The sequence below is a fragment of the Talpa europaea genome (assembly GCF_964194135.1).
Source record: "Talpa europaea genome assembly, chromosome: 12".
Lineage (NCBI taxonomy): Eukaryota > Metazoa > Chordata > Mammalia > Eulipotyphla > Talpidae > Talpa > Talpa europaea.
In genome coordinates this window covers 71,751,298-71,768,803 of record NC_140079.1, presented here as the reverse complement: position 1 = coordinate 71,768,803, position 17,506 = coordinate 71,751,298, and the positions used below count along the sequence as shown (strand labels likewise).

The window sequence follows — 17,506 nt, the reverse complement described above, 5'->3', positions numbered from 1 at the left end:
GGACTCCGGCATCTGGAGGTTTTGTCCTCTGAGGCTAGCCCTTTACAGGCACAGGATGGGGCTCAGATGGAGAATGTGTCTATGGAACACAGCTGTGAGCAGTAGGACTGGGGTCTCAAACCAGGGCTGGAGACCCCAGCTGTTCTCACTGTCCCCTGAGAGCTCCCCCACGTCTCACTTCCAGGTGGGGAGACACAGGAAGACGCCTGACCTTCACCCAACAGGAAGCAGGGTGAGGAGGAAGCTTCAGGGACCTCCCTGCAGACTGTCCTGAACTGGATAGGACCTGCCCCCAGAGGCCAGACTGGAGCAGGGAGCCCGGGGCCCCAGGAGGGACTGGCAGGAGCCTTTCCCATAAGCCTGTGTCTGTCTCAGATGTCCTGGGTGCCTAGGGCAGCATCGCAGCGCCTGCCCCACCCCAGCCCCTTGCACAACAGCTAGACCCTGCATTCTGCTCAGACTTTATTGATGGTGAAGCTGGAGTGGGGGTTCCAGAACAACAGATCCCTCCCCCAGCTCCCCTATAATAGGGCTCCACTGGGCATGGTGGCCAAGTTTGTTCCTGGAACTCCGGGCACAGCTCAGAAGCCCTCATCTCTGCAAACACCCTAGATATGTACCTCAGCTCCTGTACCACCTGTGATATAGACTTGAGGGGGATGTAGATCGTGGACCCAGCTCCCAGACGACCCAGCAGACAGCTCTTCTCCTAGGAGGCTGGGGGTCCTGGGATAAGGATGCACAGCGGAGTTGGTAAGAGTGGGATGTGGTGCCTACCCCCAGCTCAAGCTTTTCTGGACCAGCTCCACCCGGGTCAGGCAGTGGTCACTCTGCACCTGCCCCCTGGTGATGGTGGCCAGTGGTGAGTGGCAGTGCCTGAAGCGTAACACCTGGTGCTCGTGAGCGTGGACGTGGAGTGCTCCAAGCCTGAGCTGACGCCCACCTGTGTAAGGAAGCCGGTGACCCACGGTCGTGTGCAGCCTGGACCCTGGCCTCCTGCAATGGCCTGAGTCTCTGAAGAATAGCCAGTCACCCCCCCATCCCCTGCACCCTGTGGAACCCCCATCTGGTAACTGCCCTTCTCTCTTCCAAGAGGGGGTGGCTGGCAGCTATCCCATTGCACAAATGGGGAGACTGAGGTGGTCCTACGCAAACCCAGCTGTGAGACTTTTGCCTTGGCCCCTTCACCAGTGAACATCCCCAATGAAGCTGCCCGCCGGCCCCTGGCGGGATCCAGTGCTGCTGGAAGCCAAGCTGTACAGCACCCTTCACACACAGTGCTGGGGTAGCGCTCCCTACCATTGCCTCTCCTGCCCCGATGGGCTGCACCTGCCCCTCTCAAGGCCTCCTCGCCCCTATGGGCCTTGCCCACCCTACCCCACAGGCCTCCCAGCCCCCAAGGGTCTCACCCAGCTCCCATCACCTCAAAGGGCTCCCGCAGCACCAGTGAGAGGGCACTGGACACTCCTCCTGGCCCCAGTGGCCGCCCTGGAAGGTGTTGCCTACCACGGCGGCTCTGGAGAACTGGGGCTTGATGTGAAAGACGATGTTCCCCGCCTCAGACAAGAAGTTGCTCTCGAACCCGGGGAACATCACAAAAGTAGTGAGAATAGCAGGTGGCCAGTTGCCCTGCCCAAGGCCAAGGAGGAACTGGGAAGGGGACACACCTTCCTCACCCTCTCCAGAGTCAGACTGTCCTTGGACCGGCAGGCTGGGACAAGGCCCCCTGCAGAAAAGGCTTCAAACTGCAAGTAAAAGTGGACAGAGACCGACAGGTCTGTGGTCTCCTCCGCTCTCTGGATCCTTCATGCCCAGGAGCCCCTAGCCAGCCAGCCCCACTCCTGGTGTGCACACTTCACCAGGACCCCACTCTGAGCAACACCGCCTTCATGACGGCTCTTTGCCCAACACCCTCTCCACCTGGGGTTCTGTCTGGTGGGAGGACAGCACAGGGGGCCCGGGAATCCCACTGGCCCTTAATTCAGGTATGTGGCCTAGCCCTGGGCCCTGGGTCTCACTCACCTGCCATGCCATCTCTCTGGACTTTCCTGAGTGCTGGTGCCAGGCATGTCTTGGTCAGTTTGCTTGAGGGGGTGATCCTAAGGCCTGGAAGGGGCCTGGAGATGCCCTAACTGTCCACCTATCACAGGGTATATGGGGCTGTTTGCCTTGATGCTGTCCTCCCTAGTTGGGCATAGGGCAGGGCTGGCAGGGGCCTGTAGGGGGCAGCCCGGGGTAGCAGAGGTATAGCCTGCCTGCCGCGCTATCCCTGATCAGGTGCTCAGGACTGCCAATTCTTTCCATGACCCAATCCTGCCTGGACTTCTTGGGGCCTGCCACAGCATTCCCTTGGCAGCTGCCTCCCAGCAGGAGCACAGCACTGTGACCCAGCAGGAAGGGAAGCCCATCCTGCCTCCCCACCTCCTTGTGTCTTGCCTAGGAGGTACTAGCTTTGGCTGCTTTTGGCTGGATGGGGACATGTTGTTGCGGCTCTGGGCCCAGACCTGGGTCAAGTACACAGTCAGAGATCCAGAGCAGGCTTCTGACCTTCTGGGGAACCTTAAGCTGGTAACTTCTGGGCCTCAGTTTTCCCAGCTCCTCTCCCCATGCTCCCAGCCTCCAGGAAGTTAGACTCTGGGGGAACCACAATCCTGGACACAGGACCACTGTTCACTTGTTCTAGCTCCTTGCTTTGGGGTCTGCAGGGACACCAAAGAGGGACCTCGGAGGTGGCTGTTTAGAGGGTCATTTGGGCACTAGGGGCCTATGGATGACAGCTGGCCCGCAGACTCGCTGGAGAGGAAGCCAGAGTGCTGCGACCTGGGGATCCCTAGCCTGGGGTTATGTGGTCTGAGGAGCCTGATTTGGGCAGGCCGGTCCCTCTCCGAGCCTCATCTGGGTGAGGGGGCTTGTACTAAAGGTAGCCCCTTGGGCCTTGGGGCTCAGGGGTGTGAGCTTCCTGTTCATGCCTACTTGGTGTCAGCAGGCTCTGGGACTCCACCTGCAGTGACACTTGTACCTGGCATGAATGCACACCTGGCCAGGTCTGTGGTCTCAACCCACCTGGCTGTGGCTTTGGAACCCCTCCCATGTCGGGTGGAAGCACTCAGAAACGGGGACAAGGAGGACCAGAGGCCCAAGTGCAGCTGGGAGATGGAGAGAGGGATGGCAGAGCTCTACTTAGCTGGCCAGGTCCTGTGGGTAACCCTTACTGTCATGGAGCTCAGGACTGACCCCAGTTGGGTCCCAAGGGTAAGACAGTCTGCGGTGCCCCCCCCCCCCCCCCGCAAGTTGTTGGCCAGTCAGGGCTGGGTGCTGTGTTTGGGGCCCCTGAGCAGAGACTTGCCTGTCAAGGTGTTGCCCCTCCCGCTCCTGGATGTGTGGTTTTGCACTGGGCTGTTGACTTTTACAGGCTGTTAGGGAGGAGGCAGCAGGGTCTTCACCCAGCTCCCCTGAGGATCTTCACCAGGGAAGGGGTGGGGATCCTCTTCGGCCCCGCAGCTGCTGTTGTCAAGTGGCAGTGCCCTGCACTGGGCTGGGACCCAGACATGCTCAGTGGTGGTCTAATCCTGTCCCAGGGCTCAGTACCAGCCATATCTACCTACAGGGTGTTTGAGCTGTGCCTGGTGCTTGGCTTAGTGCTTTCATGCGTCATCACATTTACTGCACCCACACACTGGGGGGAGGCTCAGTAACCCCCATTTTACAGAGAAAGGTATAAGAGCACAGAGAAAAACTTGTCCAAGGTCACGCATCTAGGGAGTAAAAAAACCCAGAATTAGAACTCAGCAGTCTGCCTGCCCCCTTGAAGACGAGCCCCTCGCCAGGGCTAGATAGGGGTTACCGGGATCAGCTTTCTGCAGGAAGAGGCACCGAAAGTGGAGTTAGAATAGGAGTTGGTGCGGGTGAAAGTACAGCAAGAGCGAGTGGCTGGGCCCAGGTCTGGGAGGAAGGGCTGTGCTGGAGGCAAAGGCTGGTCATGGGACATCAAGGTCAGTTAGGTCTGACCTGGCTCAGTGGCTTCAGGGGCATTGGGTACAAGTCCCCTGGGAACACCGTGGTGAGCTGGCCTCATCTCTTTGAGAGGGTAGCACACCTCTCCAGGCCTTGAATGACAAAAGCCTAGAATGAGAGGGCAGCGTCTGGACGCTGAGTCCGGCGCTCCCACCCAGTACTGAGTGCTTAGCTTTACCCACCAGGAAAGGCGACACCCTTTCAGGGCAGGTGGAGGCTCAGGGAAAGGAGATGTGAGCTCGTCTTAGTCACAATCTTTCTCATTTCTCAGCTGTATGCTTAGCTCAGTGCTGGCTGCCTATTCACTTCTTCAGCAAATAATTCACTGGGCCAGGAGCTGAGCTGTGGTTCACAAGATGGACAGACAGATGGACACAGTCCTTGTCCTCGCGGAGCTCCTGGTCTTTGAGGGGGAGGGGGGACCAACATTAAAAGTAAATCTAGCACCGTGTTAATGAATCACCACCATGAAAAAAGCTCTGGAGGTAAATGGGGTGCAGGGGAATCTGGCAGGTGTGAGTAGTCAGGAAAACTTCCTGGGTGAGGTGGCATTTGAGCTGAGCACAGAAGAGAGGGGGGCTCTCCACTGGCAGGCAAGTGGAGGGGGGAGCTGTGCATGTGTGAATGGCTGAGGGGGGAAAGGGACAGCTCTTTACCCACTTCTATTGCCTGGCTGGGGTCCAGGCTTCCCAGCCCTCCATCCTGGACACCTCCTTCCCTCCCTAATTCTGCTTGGCATTGTTCCTGGCCAGGCTTCCCACCCAGTGTCTGCCATTGTCTGTGTCTCTTGTCTGCCCTAGAATCTCTTATCACCCAGAGAATCTGTTCATTTGGGGGCTGATAAAGTTTTGTTGCAGCCAGTGCCAGGCAGGGACTTCCAGTTCTGACGCCAGTCCTCTTGCCAGCAAGCGCAGGCCAACAGCGATCTGAAAGGCATTCCACGTCAGGCTGGCCTCCTTGTGGGGATCCCACCAGACTCACCTCCTGGGGATCCACACCCTTTCCTCCACATCCCTGGAATTCAAAGCAGGCCCGCCTGCCTCTGACAGATTCCTGGCCAGCCTCCGGGTCTCAGGTTTCTCCATCTGAGGTGGCTGAGTGCGACGATGAACAGTCACCCATGTGCGAGGCCGAATCTGGGGCTGGGACGGAAACCAGGCTGGCTTTATCCCAAAGGAGGGACACGAAGCCTGTCCAGACCATGGAGGCACCAGACAAGGGGCTCCTGCCAGAGGGAGGGCAGAACCCATGTCTAACAAACCCCTGCTCCAGCTCAGGCACCAGCCCCCTAAGTTCTTGTCACCACCATGGGAGGGGGCCACAATGACCCCCCCATTTTATTTTACTTCCCCATTTATAGATACAGCAATGGAGGCTCCAAGCAGGTGTAACTGTCCTAGGTTCATGCAGCCAGTCTTTGATGAATTTGGTGTTCTTAACCTTAATATTTGCATGGGTGGAGCCAGGATTTGGAGCAGAGCAGAGCCTTCTCGACGCCACCCACCCCGCCCCACCCCATTTTCCCAGGTCTCACAGCTTCACTCCTGGGTTCCTTTGCAGAATAAATCTGCAAAGGAATAAATTCACAGCCCTGATGGGTGAGGGCTTCCCTTCCCATTTTAGCGATGGAGAGATTGAGGCCATTGTGGGGCTATATGAATGTTTCCGTTTGTGGAGGTCATTGCTGAGTAGCACCTGAGGGGTCACTAGGGAGCCCAGTCAAAAGGAAGTGACTGAAAGACTCCAAAGTCCTTGATGATGCCACTTTTGGGGGCTGAGGCTGAGGGAGAGGGCTCTCTAATTGGACAGGGAAGGTTGGGACCTGGTTGGGCCCTGGAGAATTCTTGGACCTTGATTAATACCAGCAATGGGTGACTGTGGGCAGCCATATTTAAGGAAGCTCAAGTCACCTGGACAGGGAGATTGGAAAGCCTATCTGTGTCCTGGGGCCATTGGCAAGGAGGCACAGTAGCCAGGGGTCCTCTGTGGCAGGGCAGCTGGGCCCAGCTGGGTTGGGCAGGGTGGGGCAGGGTGGAGCAGCCCAGCTGACATCTGGCCTGGAGGGAAGACAGTAATGATTTCCCCAGCTGTGCACTGGGCTCTGGGAGCCTCCAAGGATGCAGGTTTATAAACAGCCGCAGTCGCAGCCCGGATTGAGGAAGGAAAAGCTGGGAATCCAATTAGATGAGAACGTGTTTGGGGGACCCTGGTGCTGGCCTGAAGATGGGAGTTTGCTACTTCAAGGACCTGGGAGCCCTCCCCCAGCACCTCACTGAGTCAAGGAGGCTTAGATGGGAGCAGCAGACACCAGCCTGCAGGGTGCCTCCGTGTGCTGCTCTGTGACCGGGGCGGAGGGCAGGCACCAGGCCCAGGCAGCCTTCTGTGTCTGTCCCCAAACATTTACAGACACCTACTGTGTGGCGTTGTGGGGGGCAGGACGGATGTATATTGTGTGGGAGACATGGATAATAAATAGCTCATCAAATACACAGGATATTTTAGATGGTGATACGTGCTAGGAAGAAAGTAAAATAGGACAGCAGGATAGAGCCGTGTGGGTCCATCTGATAGCTGCTGACCACACATAGCCATTTAGTACTTGAAATGTCTGAAACGTGAGTGCAAAAAACCATGAGCTTGACAAGACAGTGCAAAAAAAAGGTGTAAAATATCTCATTAATAACTAATCCAGGACCTCCTTCGTGGTGCAAGGGGTTAAGACGCAACCTGTGAAGCTTCCACAGCCACTGCAGCATGAGTTCAATTCCCGGCCAGGGAGCTACCCCACATGGCACGGTGGACCTCTCCTGCCTAGCCCGCTGCTCCCCTCAGCAGTGTATTTCAGTCCATCTGCCTGTTCTGCTCCCTACTCTGTCTCTGGTGAATCCTCTCATCCCCCACACCTCTGGCCTGTACCCCAGCTCTTGTATGCAAAAATAAATAAATCTTAAAAAATATCTATATCCATTACTTGTTAAGTGACAATATTTTGGGCTAGATAAAATACATTATTAAAATGAGTTCCACCTATTTAAAAAAAAAAATTTTAACATGGCCTCCAAAACATTTAAAACTGAAGTTGTGGTTTGTCTTCTTTCTATTGCTCCGGGAGGTGATGAGATGGAGATGGCCAGAGGAGAGAGGTGGGGATCATTGCAGCAGGGCAGGAGGTGACCACTACCCTGAGACCAGAGAGAGACCCAGCCCAGGAAACCTGGGGAGAAGGCCCCCCGGGGAGGGCTGGTAGGTTTAAAGGCCCTGTGGTGGGAGCAAGTTTGGAGCAGCAAGGGACTGGTATGATGTGGAGGGTGGTGTTAGATGAGGCTGTGGGAGTGAGCTGGGACCACCTCTGTGGGATAGCCAGGTGGAGTCTGCGCCACCTGAGGAGTCCCTAAAAGTTGGGGGGGAGTGGTGGAGGCTCTGCACCCAGCCCAGGGCCTCTGAGATGGACTCTAGCCAGCACAGTCAGGGAGCCCCAACCCTGCCCCCATCTCAGACTCTGGGAGGTCAGTGCTCCCGGCAGTGTCCTCACACCACGCTTGCTCGCTGGGGCCAGCCGCCACATGCCCCCACCCCCGCCAGCTCCGGCTGACCGCCACTGGCTTCAGACACTCCCGCCAAGATTGTTGGGAAAGGCCCAGGGGAGCCGCCAGCTCTCAAAATAACCTCACACCAGTTCCAGGACATCTGTGGAGGGGTGGAGTGCGGGAACCCAGAGCTTCAAGCTGAACCCCATGGGGGGGGGTTGTGAATGGGGACACAGTGATGGGACGCAGAGAGAGAGGGGGCGAGAGAGGGTCCAGATAGTGCTCACCCCACCTGGGGTAGCCCCCAGGCCTCCTGAGAAGGCAGTCTCCCTGCAGACACCCCCAGGTTTCTGATGGAGGGAAGAGGCTGCACCTTGAGTTGGGTTCTGATCAGGCAGCAGGATGAACAGAAGGTGGGGGCTAAATGTCAAGGAGGGGGTCTCCACTGCAATTTCAGAGACCCAGGAGCCCTGTCTGATGAGGTTGGGACACCCAGGATCTCAGAGGATCTTAGGGACTCATGTCCTAGCCTTCCTATTTTCCCAGAGGGGAAACTGAGGTACAGAGAGTCCCAGTCACTTGTCTGAGGACCATGACACGAGAGCAGACGAGCTGCTGCCCGCTCTCCCTCTGTGCCCCTCACACGCGTGGTCATTGCTCCCCACTGGCCAGCAGGCTCTGGCAGAACATCCTGGGTCCCCAGGTGGAAACTGCCCTCTGAGCCTAGTGGCCAGTGCTGGCAGAGCTTGTGGAATTTCCCAGCCAGAGGAGTCAAAGGCAGGGGTTAGCCATAGTGGGCTGGTACTCACAAAAGGTGGGCATGGGGAAAATGAGGCAAAGGGACTGCATGGGGATCCTAACCTTTCACACCCATGAGGCCCACTCTGAGGTGCTTAGGAAGTGGGAACTGAGGAGTGGTCATTAGAGATTAAAGGAACGCCTACTGGGGTCTATATGGTTCACTCCTCCATTTATTCATGCACACACCTTCTTAAGTGCTCATTCTGCGTGGGTAGCTGGGAGGCCACAGTGAGTGAACGGGAACAATCTGGACAGAAGACTAAAGCCCAGAGAGGGTGGACCCTGCAGAACCTGGCACACATGAGCACGGCAAAAATTGACCAAGCACTGGTCTGTGTGGGTCAGGGTCAGGCCTGGCTCTGCAGGGTCAAGGTCAGTGCCCCCAAACTACGCCTTCCAGAGAAGGGGGTTATCTCCTTCTGAAAACTCTACATTTAGTAAGTGACCACATCAGCTGGCCCCCTAACCCACCTCCCTCCACAGCTAGCTTCTGTTTGCTTTGTCACAGTGGAAATTTTGCAATGTGTTTCTCAGGATTGGAAATAAAAACAAAAACAAGTTATATTGGAGGGAAGGCCTTCTATGGGATGGGCAGCCTAAGGAGGGCTGAGTTCAAGAAGCAAGTAAGCCAGGGCACCTAGGAGCAATGGACATGGGAGGGTGCCCTCCAGCTGCCTGCAGAATGCCTGCCCGTCCTTCCTGGACCACAGTGGGATCTCCTGGAAAAAGCAAGGCTGTCCAGGACACGGGGCCTAAAGCAGAGCCTGGGCAGCCTCGGGAGAGACAAAGACAGGAGTGTGTGACTGGCAGGGAGCCAGGCAGAGGTTTCCAGGGGAAGGAGATCGCTGAGTGAAATGGTGTGGCGAGGTCCCAGCTTAAAGCCTGACAGGGACCGGGCCATGGGAGGGCATGGGGGAGGGGCAGAGCACAGCAGAGAGTAGGCGGAGGAAGTGGGGACCCTGGCTTCCAGGCCGCCTCTGTCCTCCCGTTCCCTTGGCCTCCTTCCACCCTGGCCCAGACAGGAGCTCAGGACCCTGAATCTAGCATGCCAGCTCACCCCGGCCTCTAGGGTCACCCCATTCTTGTCCCTGCGCTGACTGCTGCTCCCACTTCCCCGACTGGGACGGGACACGAGATGAGATGCTTTCAAAAACATTTCCTTTGCAAAATAATCCTTCGAAATATGTTTTTGGAAACGGACTCCATCTGAACAGGAAGAAGTTAATTACAGGCCCTCCCCAGGGGGGCTTGGGGGAGGAAGCCTGGTGGTCAGAAACATGAGTGAGGGCCAGGACGCCCAGCGCCCCACCCACGCCCAGCCTCAGCCTCCCACCCTAAGACCCTTACCCCTGAATCCCCCTTGTTGACTGAAGAAGGGCTCAAGCCCCTCAGCCTACAGATGGGGAGACCGGTGACCAGGGATGGCCAGGAACTTGGCCCAGGTCACAGGTTAGAGGCAGAGCAGACCCCTCCCGCTGCTGCCGTGCGGGGTTGCTGGGAGAGTGTGAATGGGCCTGTGTGCACACACAAGTGCGTGTGTGAAGGTGAGTGAGCACCTGTCATATAAAGTGGGAGAAGCACGGGGGTCTGCAGTGTTGGTTCAGCTGCAGTGGCCTCTGCGGGCTTGCGGGGCCACCTTACCTAGGTGCAGAGGTGCCGACTGCCCTAGGACTGCAGGAGGAGGGGTAGGCCCCCGCTTTGTGTTTTTGAACTTAAACTGCAACCACCCTCCAACAGGGCCATCTGGGTCCTCCTAGGGCAGTGTGTTTCTCAGGATTGGACAGTCCCCTGGATGTTTTGTATCTACCTTATAAAGTTTTGATGCTCACACTCTTGGTCATGTGTCCCACAGGTACTCAGACTGTGGTTATCTTGGAAGTTTGTCGTGTCTAAACCCTGACCCTACATCCAGCCAGGGGCCTTCCACTCAGCCTATAGCACCAGGATTCAACTAAATATAAATCTAAGGAAAGAGGCTTGGGGCCACATCCATCTATCCTTCTGCACATCCAACCCCACACCCACTCATCTACCCAGCCTTCCAGCCTTCCATCCATCCATCCATCCATCCCCTCATCCAGCCGCCATTCCTCACTTCATCCACCCATTCACATGTCCACCCATCCATCTTGTCCCTGTGGGGGAAGGTGTGAGGGGGAAGATTAGAGAATCATGGCAGAGGTGGTGGGAATACTGGGTAGAGCCTCAACCTCTCCCAGCTTGTCTTACTCAGTTTCCCCTTCCTCACAGCTCCTTCCTGAAACCATTTGTTATCGCTGTGCCCCCCATAAACGAATGGCTTCCTCCCTCTCACCCACTTGGCAGGGAGGGGGTCTTGAGGACAGAGACCCCAGCTGCTGCTCCTGGTGTCTGGCCCAGGCCTCCAGGCCCCCTCCGGGATAGTTAGTGGAGTCAGACCCATCCCTGACAGCAGGCAGGCCCTCCTAGTTGAGGAACGGCTTTTGGAAAGGATGGAAGATGCAGGAACCAGCAGACACTTTGACTCTGGGGGTCTCCTGATGCCCACCCTGAGCTTAGCTCAGGGCCCAGACCCGGGATCTAGCAGAGGTTGTGAGAAAGGCCCCAGCAGGCTCCCGCCAGAGTCTTGTGGGAGAATGTCACCCCAGGGCTGGGGGAGAGGGCCCTGGACTGAGCCCAGGATGATTTTATGGGGAAAAAATGCCCCCAAGAGGAGAATCTCGCTCCACTGCCAAGACAGCCCATGCTTATCACAGTCCATCCTCTTATCTCCCTGCTGGGACAGCGGGGGCTCCCGGCTCCCTGGCAGGGCGGGGTTCGAGGGAGGGAAACCAGAGGTTAGGCTCCTGGCCATACTCACACTCCCTTTTCTCTGACTCTCTCTAGATCTCGCTGTTTCTCACGGTCTCTGTCCCTCTTTGTCTCTGCTCTGACTTTGGATCTTCCGTTGTCTGCCTTGTCTCCTTTTCTGGCCACATCTTTTTCGGGGTCTCACTTTGCAAAGACCCCCTTCCCTGGGGCCTCACAGCTCAGGATCCTGCCTGTGCAGCCTCAGGGACCTCCTCCCCAGGAAGATCTCCTAGTACCATCCAGGAGGGACCTCAGACTAGCAGTGACACTTGCCTCCAGGACCCACAAACCCTGCCCCTTTCCCGCCCACCTGGGGCTGCAGCGTGGCTGGTCAGGTCCTAGAGCAAGACTCTGAGTTGTCGGGGCCTATGACAGAGCATCACCTGGGGTCTGTAGCGGGCACTCGGGAAGCAGTGCTGAGTGGGGGATGGGAGCATGAGGGTGAATGGATGGATAGATGGGTGAGGGGGTGGGTGGGTAGGTGGATGGCGAATCCTTGGCCGGACTGAGACAAGATGGATGACGGATGGATATCTTGTGTCCCCTGGTCCCAGCAGGGCGATGGTGGCCGACTGTGTCCAAAGCCTGCTCCATCCCCACAGGCCAACCCAGTGCCCCCACCAGCGGCCCATGGGACCTCCCAGGCGCAGGCCAGAGAGCCTCTTGGCACGTGCCCTGCGGGAAGCAGGCAGGAACGGGTGTGCCTGCCTCATGGGCCAGAGAGGCTGAGGAGGGGGCAGGAAGGAAGGCTGACTGTGCCAGTGGGCAGCCCAGAGGTCAACTGGGAGGCAAGACAGGCAGGGCCCACAGCAACTTGAGAACCCTAGGTCACCTGGCCTACCCTCAGCCACTCTTGCTGCCAAAGCAAAATCTGGGCCCCTGGGCTCCCAATGTCCCCGTCCCCAGGCCCACTCACTCCTGTGTCTGGGACGGGGCCAGGTCACCCTGCTCATACTGTGCTATGTCCTGCACGAGAGAACATCCCCTCATCCCCACCCCCAGTATTACAGACTCAGTGGGGGAAGAAGTGAGGGCCTGCACTGAGCCCTCCCGCATAAGTCTGCCTGGGAAGTTCCAGCCCCCAGCCCCTTCCCACAATGGGGGGCCTGAAGTCCCATCATTGTCTCCTCTTTTCACCCATGGGGGCACTGTCTCCTGAGATGCCTCTCTCTAACAACGGTCCTACAGACCTAAGAACCCCAGGGGAGCCAGAGGAGTAGTTTAATGAGGAAGGGGAGCCAGTTTCCATGCCTGCCCTGCACCTTTGCACCTCCGTGGGGAGTCCATGGGCCTCCTGAGGCCCCCCATGCTCCCAGGCTTGTAGGGTCATGAGGTTAGCAAATAGGGTGGGACTGGGGCTCCTCTGTGCATCTGGGGCATTCTCCATGTGGGGTGTGGAGGGGACTGAGGTCTAGAGAAAGAGGCTGGTGAGTAGGGGTGAGGAGTCTGACAAGGAAGGTGCAGGCCCCTCCTCTGCCCCCAGGTTTTCTCTTCCCAGATCCCCCCATATACACACACATGTGTGTACCACTTCAGCTCACCACACCACATAAATGTTGCTGGGCTGGGAGGGCCGCATTGGGAGTAACCCTTGGGCCCATGTGGACCCTCACCCACTCTTTCCTCCACCAGCCTGTTCAGTCTCTGGCCTCCCACTGCCCCCAGCAGCCGGCTGTGCTGTGGGCCTGCTGGAAGTCAGTGTCCCATCTGGGCAGTGGGTGGGGTCCCACACCTCAAAGGGTGGTCCCCAATATCTGCTGTTGGCAGTGTCTGTTTTTTGCCCAGATGTCCTGCTCCCCCAATTCCAATTCTGCTTGTAGCAAAAGGGGACATCGAGGCCCTTCCAGGGCCTATAGGCTCAGGACTTACAGGCAGGACTGGAGCCAGGCCAGGCCTCCTCTCATATGCTCAGGCTCTGGCTGGGGTAGAGGCTTTGTCCTGTCTGTCTGTCCATTGTTCCTACCATCTCCAGAGCGCGCGACCACCCCACCCCCACTCCAGGAGGAGGAGCTCGGGGAGGGGTTGGGGAGGGCCAGACCTGTTAACAAGCTCTTCCCACCCCCACTCCGCCCTTAACTCCCTGGCCCTTCCCAGGCGGAAAATTCGATTAGTTTCGAGCAACTGCTTTGCTGAAGCGCCAGAGAAAGGGGCTAGGAGAGAAAGGGGATCCGCCTGGCGGCTGTTGTGTGGTGGTGGTAGGGGGTGCTGGGGGAGGGGGACATGGGAGGCCAGCAGCCTGCTATTTCTCTGCGTTTCTAAGCTTGTGTCTGTGTGTGATCATGCGTCTCCTAGTCCCCATGTGCCCATGTCTGCTCCCTGCATCAACATGGCCCTCAGAGCTCTCAGGGTCTCCACCTGTGTCCCCCCAAGCCCAGGTCCCCTCTGTCTTAGCCATGACTGAAAGCCCCTGGTCTTCCAGGGTCAGCTCAGGCTCTGGTTCTCGTGGATGGATGCCTGGTAGTGGTAGGGTTGCACACAGAAAGGTAAGACCCCCTGCAAACTGCATTGTGCCTCCTCTCACGCACATGGTATGAGGTGACCCCTCAGCAAGCCAGACTATAAGACTATATTCCCATTGGTTTCACAAAAGCCACAGGGCCTTTGCACAATGTCCCATGACCACCAAGTTTCTGCTTCCAGAATCTTGCCCCAGGCTAACTCAGACCCTCTTCACTCTCCTGCCATTCCTGGGCTTCATAGCAAGCCGCCAAAAGGCTTTCTGTGAGGGAGTGGGGAGGTTGCTATCTGAATCACTCTTTGTCCCTCCACACAGTGTGAGGTCTAGCACATAGTCACAAAATGTTGGCTGAGTGACTGGAGTCCTGCAGAAGACATACCCTTCTCTGTCTGGTAAACTCCTATGCACCCTGCTGTGGCCCGTCTTCCAATGTTCTCTCCTCCAGGATGTTCAGAGGACTCCAAATAGCAGTGAGAAGGAGGACTGAAATTTGGTCCTCAGTTGGGTGGACATCCTCCCTTGTCCTCGGCAGGAGAAGGCCCCATCTGGCTGCCTCTTCATGGAAAACCTCCACTCCATTCAGAGTGCAGGGATGGGGATAGGCTTGTCCTGTCTCACCTGTCCACTGCCCAGCTGGTCAGGACCACCTCCTGATCTTCCTCCAGTTCCAGGGTATCCCTGACCTCCTCGTGGGGAATGGAAAAACACCTATTTGAGCTAGGTACTGAACAGGTGTTCAGGACAAGGAGACAAGGTGGAGAGTGACAAGGGGGATGGTGGGGGGGAGGCTATATGTACACAGAACACAAGGAAACTGGGTGGGGGAGGGCAGGGGTGCTGTCTCTTTGAGCAGGGGGGGAGGGGGGAGGGGCAGAAGGTGTGGGGTGGGGAGGGAGGGTCCTGAGGCCTACTCAGAAAAGAAGGAGGTTTGGGAAGGGCCAGATGTGGGGAGGGTCCTGGTGCAGAGGAATGTGGTTAGGCCCCTCCTCTTTCCCAGGAGGGACAGAAGCAGATGGCAGGCTGGGGACTGAGCACAGAGAGGGAGGCCCTGCCAGCCGCCTGAGGCGCCAATGGGCGCCTATGTCTCCTCAGGAGGTAGGGGGGGACACAGCCTTCTCAAGTTCCTGGCCCCCCAACCCCTGCCAGCTGTGTGCAGCTGGGGCCTCACCCTGAGGAAAGACGACACCAGTGGGGCTGGGGTGGGGTGGGTGGTGGGGGAACCCACACCCTTAACTGGCTCCTTGACACCCTGCACACTGGTCTCCCCCCACAGTTGAAGGGTCATTTGTGACCTGTGGTGCTGCTGGTTGGTTAAGGGGTGACAGATGCGAGTGCCCGAGTCTAGGGTCTGACAGGCGACTCCCTCCTGGAGAATGCTGGGGACACATAGGCATGCCCCTCCAGGCAGGTAGGGTGTCCATGTGTGCTGGGAGTTGCCATTACCACCTGTGCCTCAATTTCCTCATGAGCATACCTGCACCTGGCCAAGCTCCCAAAGCCCCTTTCTCCTTTGGTGGCCTCACTACCCCCAAGAGGGGACAGATGGATGGAGCCTACCACTTGCTCAGCTTCCAGGGCAAGGGGCTGTGTGATTCAGTGGTACAATGTAGCACCCAGACAGAGCCTGACTTACCACCAGAGCCCCCGTCCCCAGCTCTGTCCTGGGGCAGTCCATGCCTACCATCACCCCGTTTTGCAGATGGGGACACTGAGGCCCTGCCTGAGGTACCAGCTTCCCAGAGCCCCCTGCCTAGTTCCTGTATCCTGCCCAGAGCCCAGAGGGGCCACTGGTATGAGGGGGCTGCCAGATGGTTGCAATCTTGTGTCAACAGGGACTTAAACACCTGCCGCCTCCTCCCCACTCTCCTCTTGGGCCTGCCCAAGCATTTCTGCACAGCTCTGTTTGCAAGGGGCTTTCCCTTCCAGCTAGGTCTTGGCCCCCTGCCTGTGGTGGGGGTGCTGACTCCTGCCATATACTGTCCTTGCACAGACTTCTCCAGTTCCTGGCCAACTTCATGGGCAGATCTCAAAAGTCCAAACAAGACAGATTCAGAGTGCTGCTCTACCCCTTCCTAGGCGTGGAGGTGGGGAGGGGACGGGTACTCCCTGGAAGTGGGCTGGACACTCTGCTGGGGGTGGGGGGGGATTCACTGGAGTGCATTTTTTGGACAGGTTTGGGACTGGAGCAGCAGCTGGCACAGAATGGGGTGGGGAATCTGGGGAGGTGGAGCCGTGTAGAAGGAATTCCCAGGGGAAAAGCCCAGGTGACAGAGTGGCCAGGGGTCAGCCCTGATCTGATCTGAGGGGGTCTCCCAGTGAGGGAAGAAGTCTTTGCTGGAGATGATGCTGGGAATGAGGGGTCTGTCCAGTGTGGGGGGTCAGGCAGCCTGGAGGGTCCTGTCCACTGCCCACATATGTCCCCCACTACTGTGTCCAGGCTCCCCTCTCCCAATCTGGGACTGAACTGGCCCGTCAGGACCACTGCCTCACATGGAACCACAGTGCTCCATCACCTGGGTTACCCCAGGTCTTCCGCTACTCCCCTGACCTGGGTCTGTATCAGACCCCATGTCATGGGGATCTGGCTGAGCAAATCCAACCTTTCTCAGCCTGGTGGTCCCTGCAGGGCCATGTACAGTCAGGTCTCAAGGACGACCATGCCAGGTGGCTCAGAGGCTTGGTTCCGGGCCTGGCCCACTGGCTGTGGGGGAATGCGGGGGAGGAAGGTGGACGCTTACTGCCCAGGTCAGCACCTGCTTGCCCTGACTACCCTCTCCCCAGGCTGGCTCTTCTCAGGATCCCACAGACCTTTTCAGGACTGACTGATGGCAAGACTGGATTTCCATGTCAATGGGCCCAGCCCCAGTAAGCTGGTTAACAAGCCCCCAGCCCCATGGGGAGGCTGGGCAGGGTGTTAACACAAGCTCCATTCTCCTTGTACTCAAGGCTTTGCCGTTGCCATGGCGCCCTGCGTGGCCTTTTGGGCCACGGCTAATCCTTTCTCTGGGCCTTTCATCCTGGCCGTCCCACCCCCAGGCTGGTCGCTGGTTACTCGGCCATGCCCAACAAGGCTGGTTTCTCTGTGGGGTCAGAGGAGGCCATAAATCCAGGCCTTGGGGCCCCCAGCCCCCTGGCCGTAGCCCTTTGTCCCCGGCATTGTCCTCAGGTCCCCAGACCTCCCCCTCTGGGAACTCCAGTGGCAGGAAGGGAGCCTTTGCCAAAGTGGTCAGCTCCTGTCCTGCGAAGCAGCGGGTCCCCTGGCCTGTCTCTCGGCTTTGTGTCCTCATCTTATTCTTTCCCCCTTGCTCCCTCCCTCAATCAGCCGTGTGGCATCCGTGTTTTTCCTGGCATGTGCCTGGTTGCCTCCTGACTTCAGGCCTTTGCTCCAGGTGTTTGTTCTCTTGTCTGGCATGGTCTTCCCCAGATGTCCCCCTGATCACTCCCTTCAAGTCTTCACGTGAACATCACTTTCTCCAGAGGCCATGGGCCCTGCCCTCCCAGGGCCCTGCACTGACTCCATTTCCCTGGTCTTGCCCCTTCCCATCCTTCCTGAGGAGCATGGTCTCCTGTCCTCTCTCCAGAATGTGTGCCCCACGAGGCCAGGGACCCAACACCAAGGATATGACTGGCCCATGGCAGGTGGTAGACACTGTGCATGAAAGAACGGGGAGCTCTCAGCTCAGAGAGGGGATTCTGGCCCCGGGGCACATAGCAGTCTCAATGGCGATGAGCCCCAAGGCTGGACTGGCTGGACTTCCTCATTGTCACGTCTGCTTCCTGGGCCCAGAGATTCAGCAAAGAGATGGCCTCAGCCCTCCAGCACTGTCTGTCTCTGGAAAACAGAAGCCTGGAGTCTTGCAGTTCTAACCTCTGCCCC

The 17,506-nt window shown here is 57.7% G+C and overlaps 1 protein-coding gene across 1 annotated transcript; it reads right to left on the bottom strand.

The window, feature by feature from the left end:
* Window positions 1-773: 773 nt before the first annotated feature.
* On the bottom strand, window positions 774-1,891 carry GRIFIN (galectin-related inter-fiber protein; the record flags this gene model as incomplete). The annotated part of the gene is given in 5 exon segments (XM_084250126.1): window positions 774-876; window positions 1,410-1,464; window positions 1,467-1,718; window positions 1,721-1,745; window positions 1,871-1,891. Coding segments are annotated over 5 exon segments (456 nt in total).
* Window positions 1,892-17,506: the final 15,615 nt, after the last annotated feature.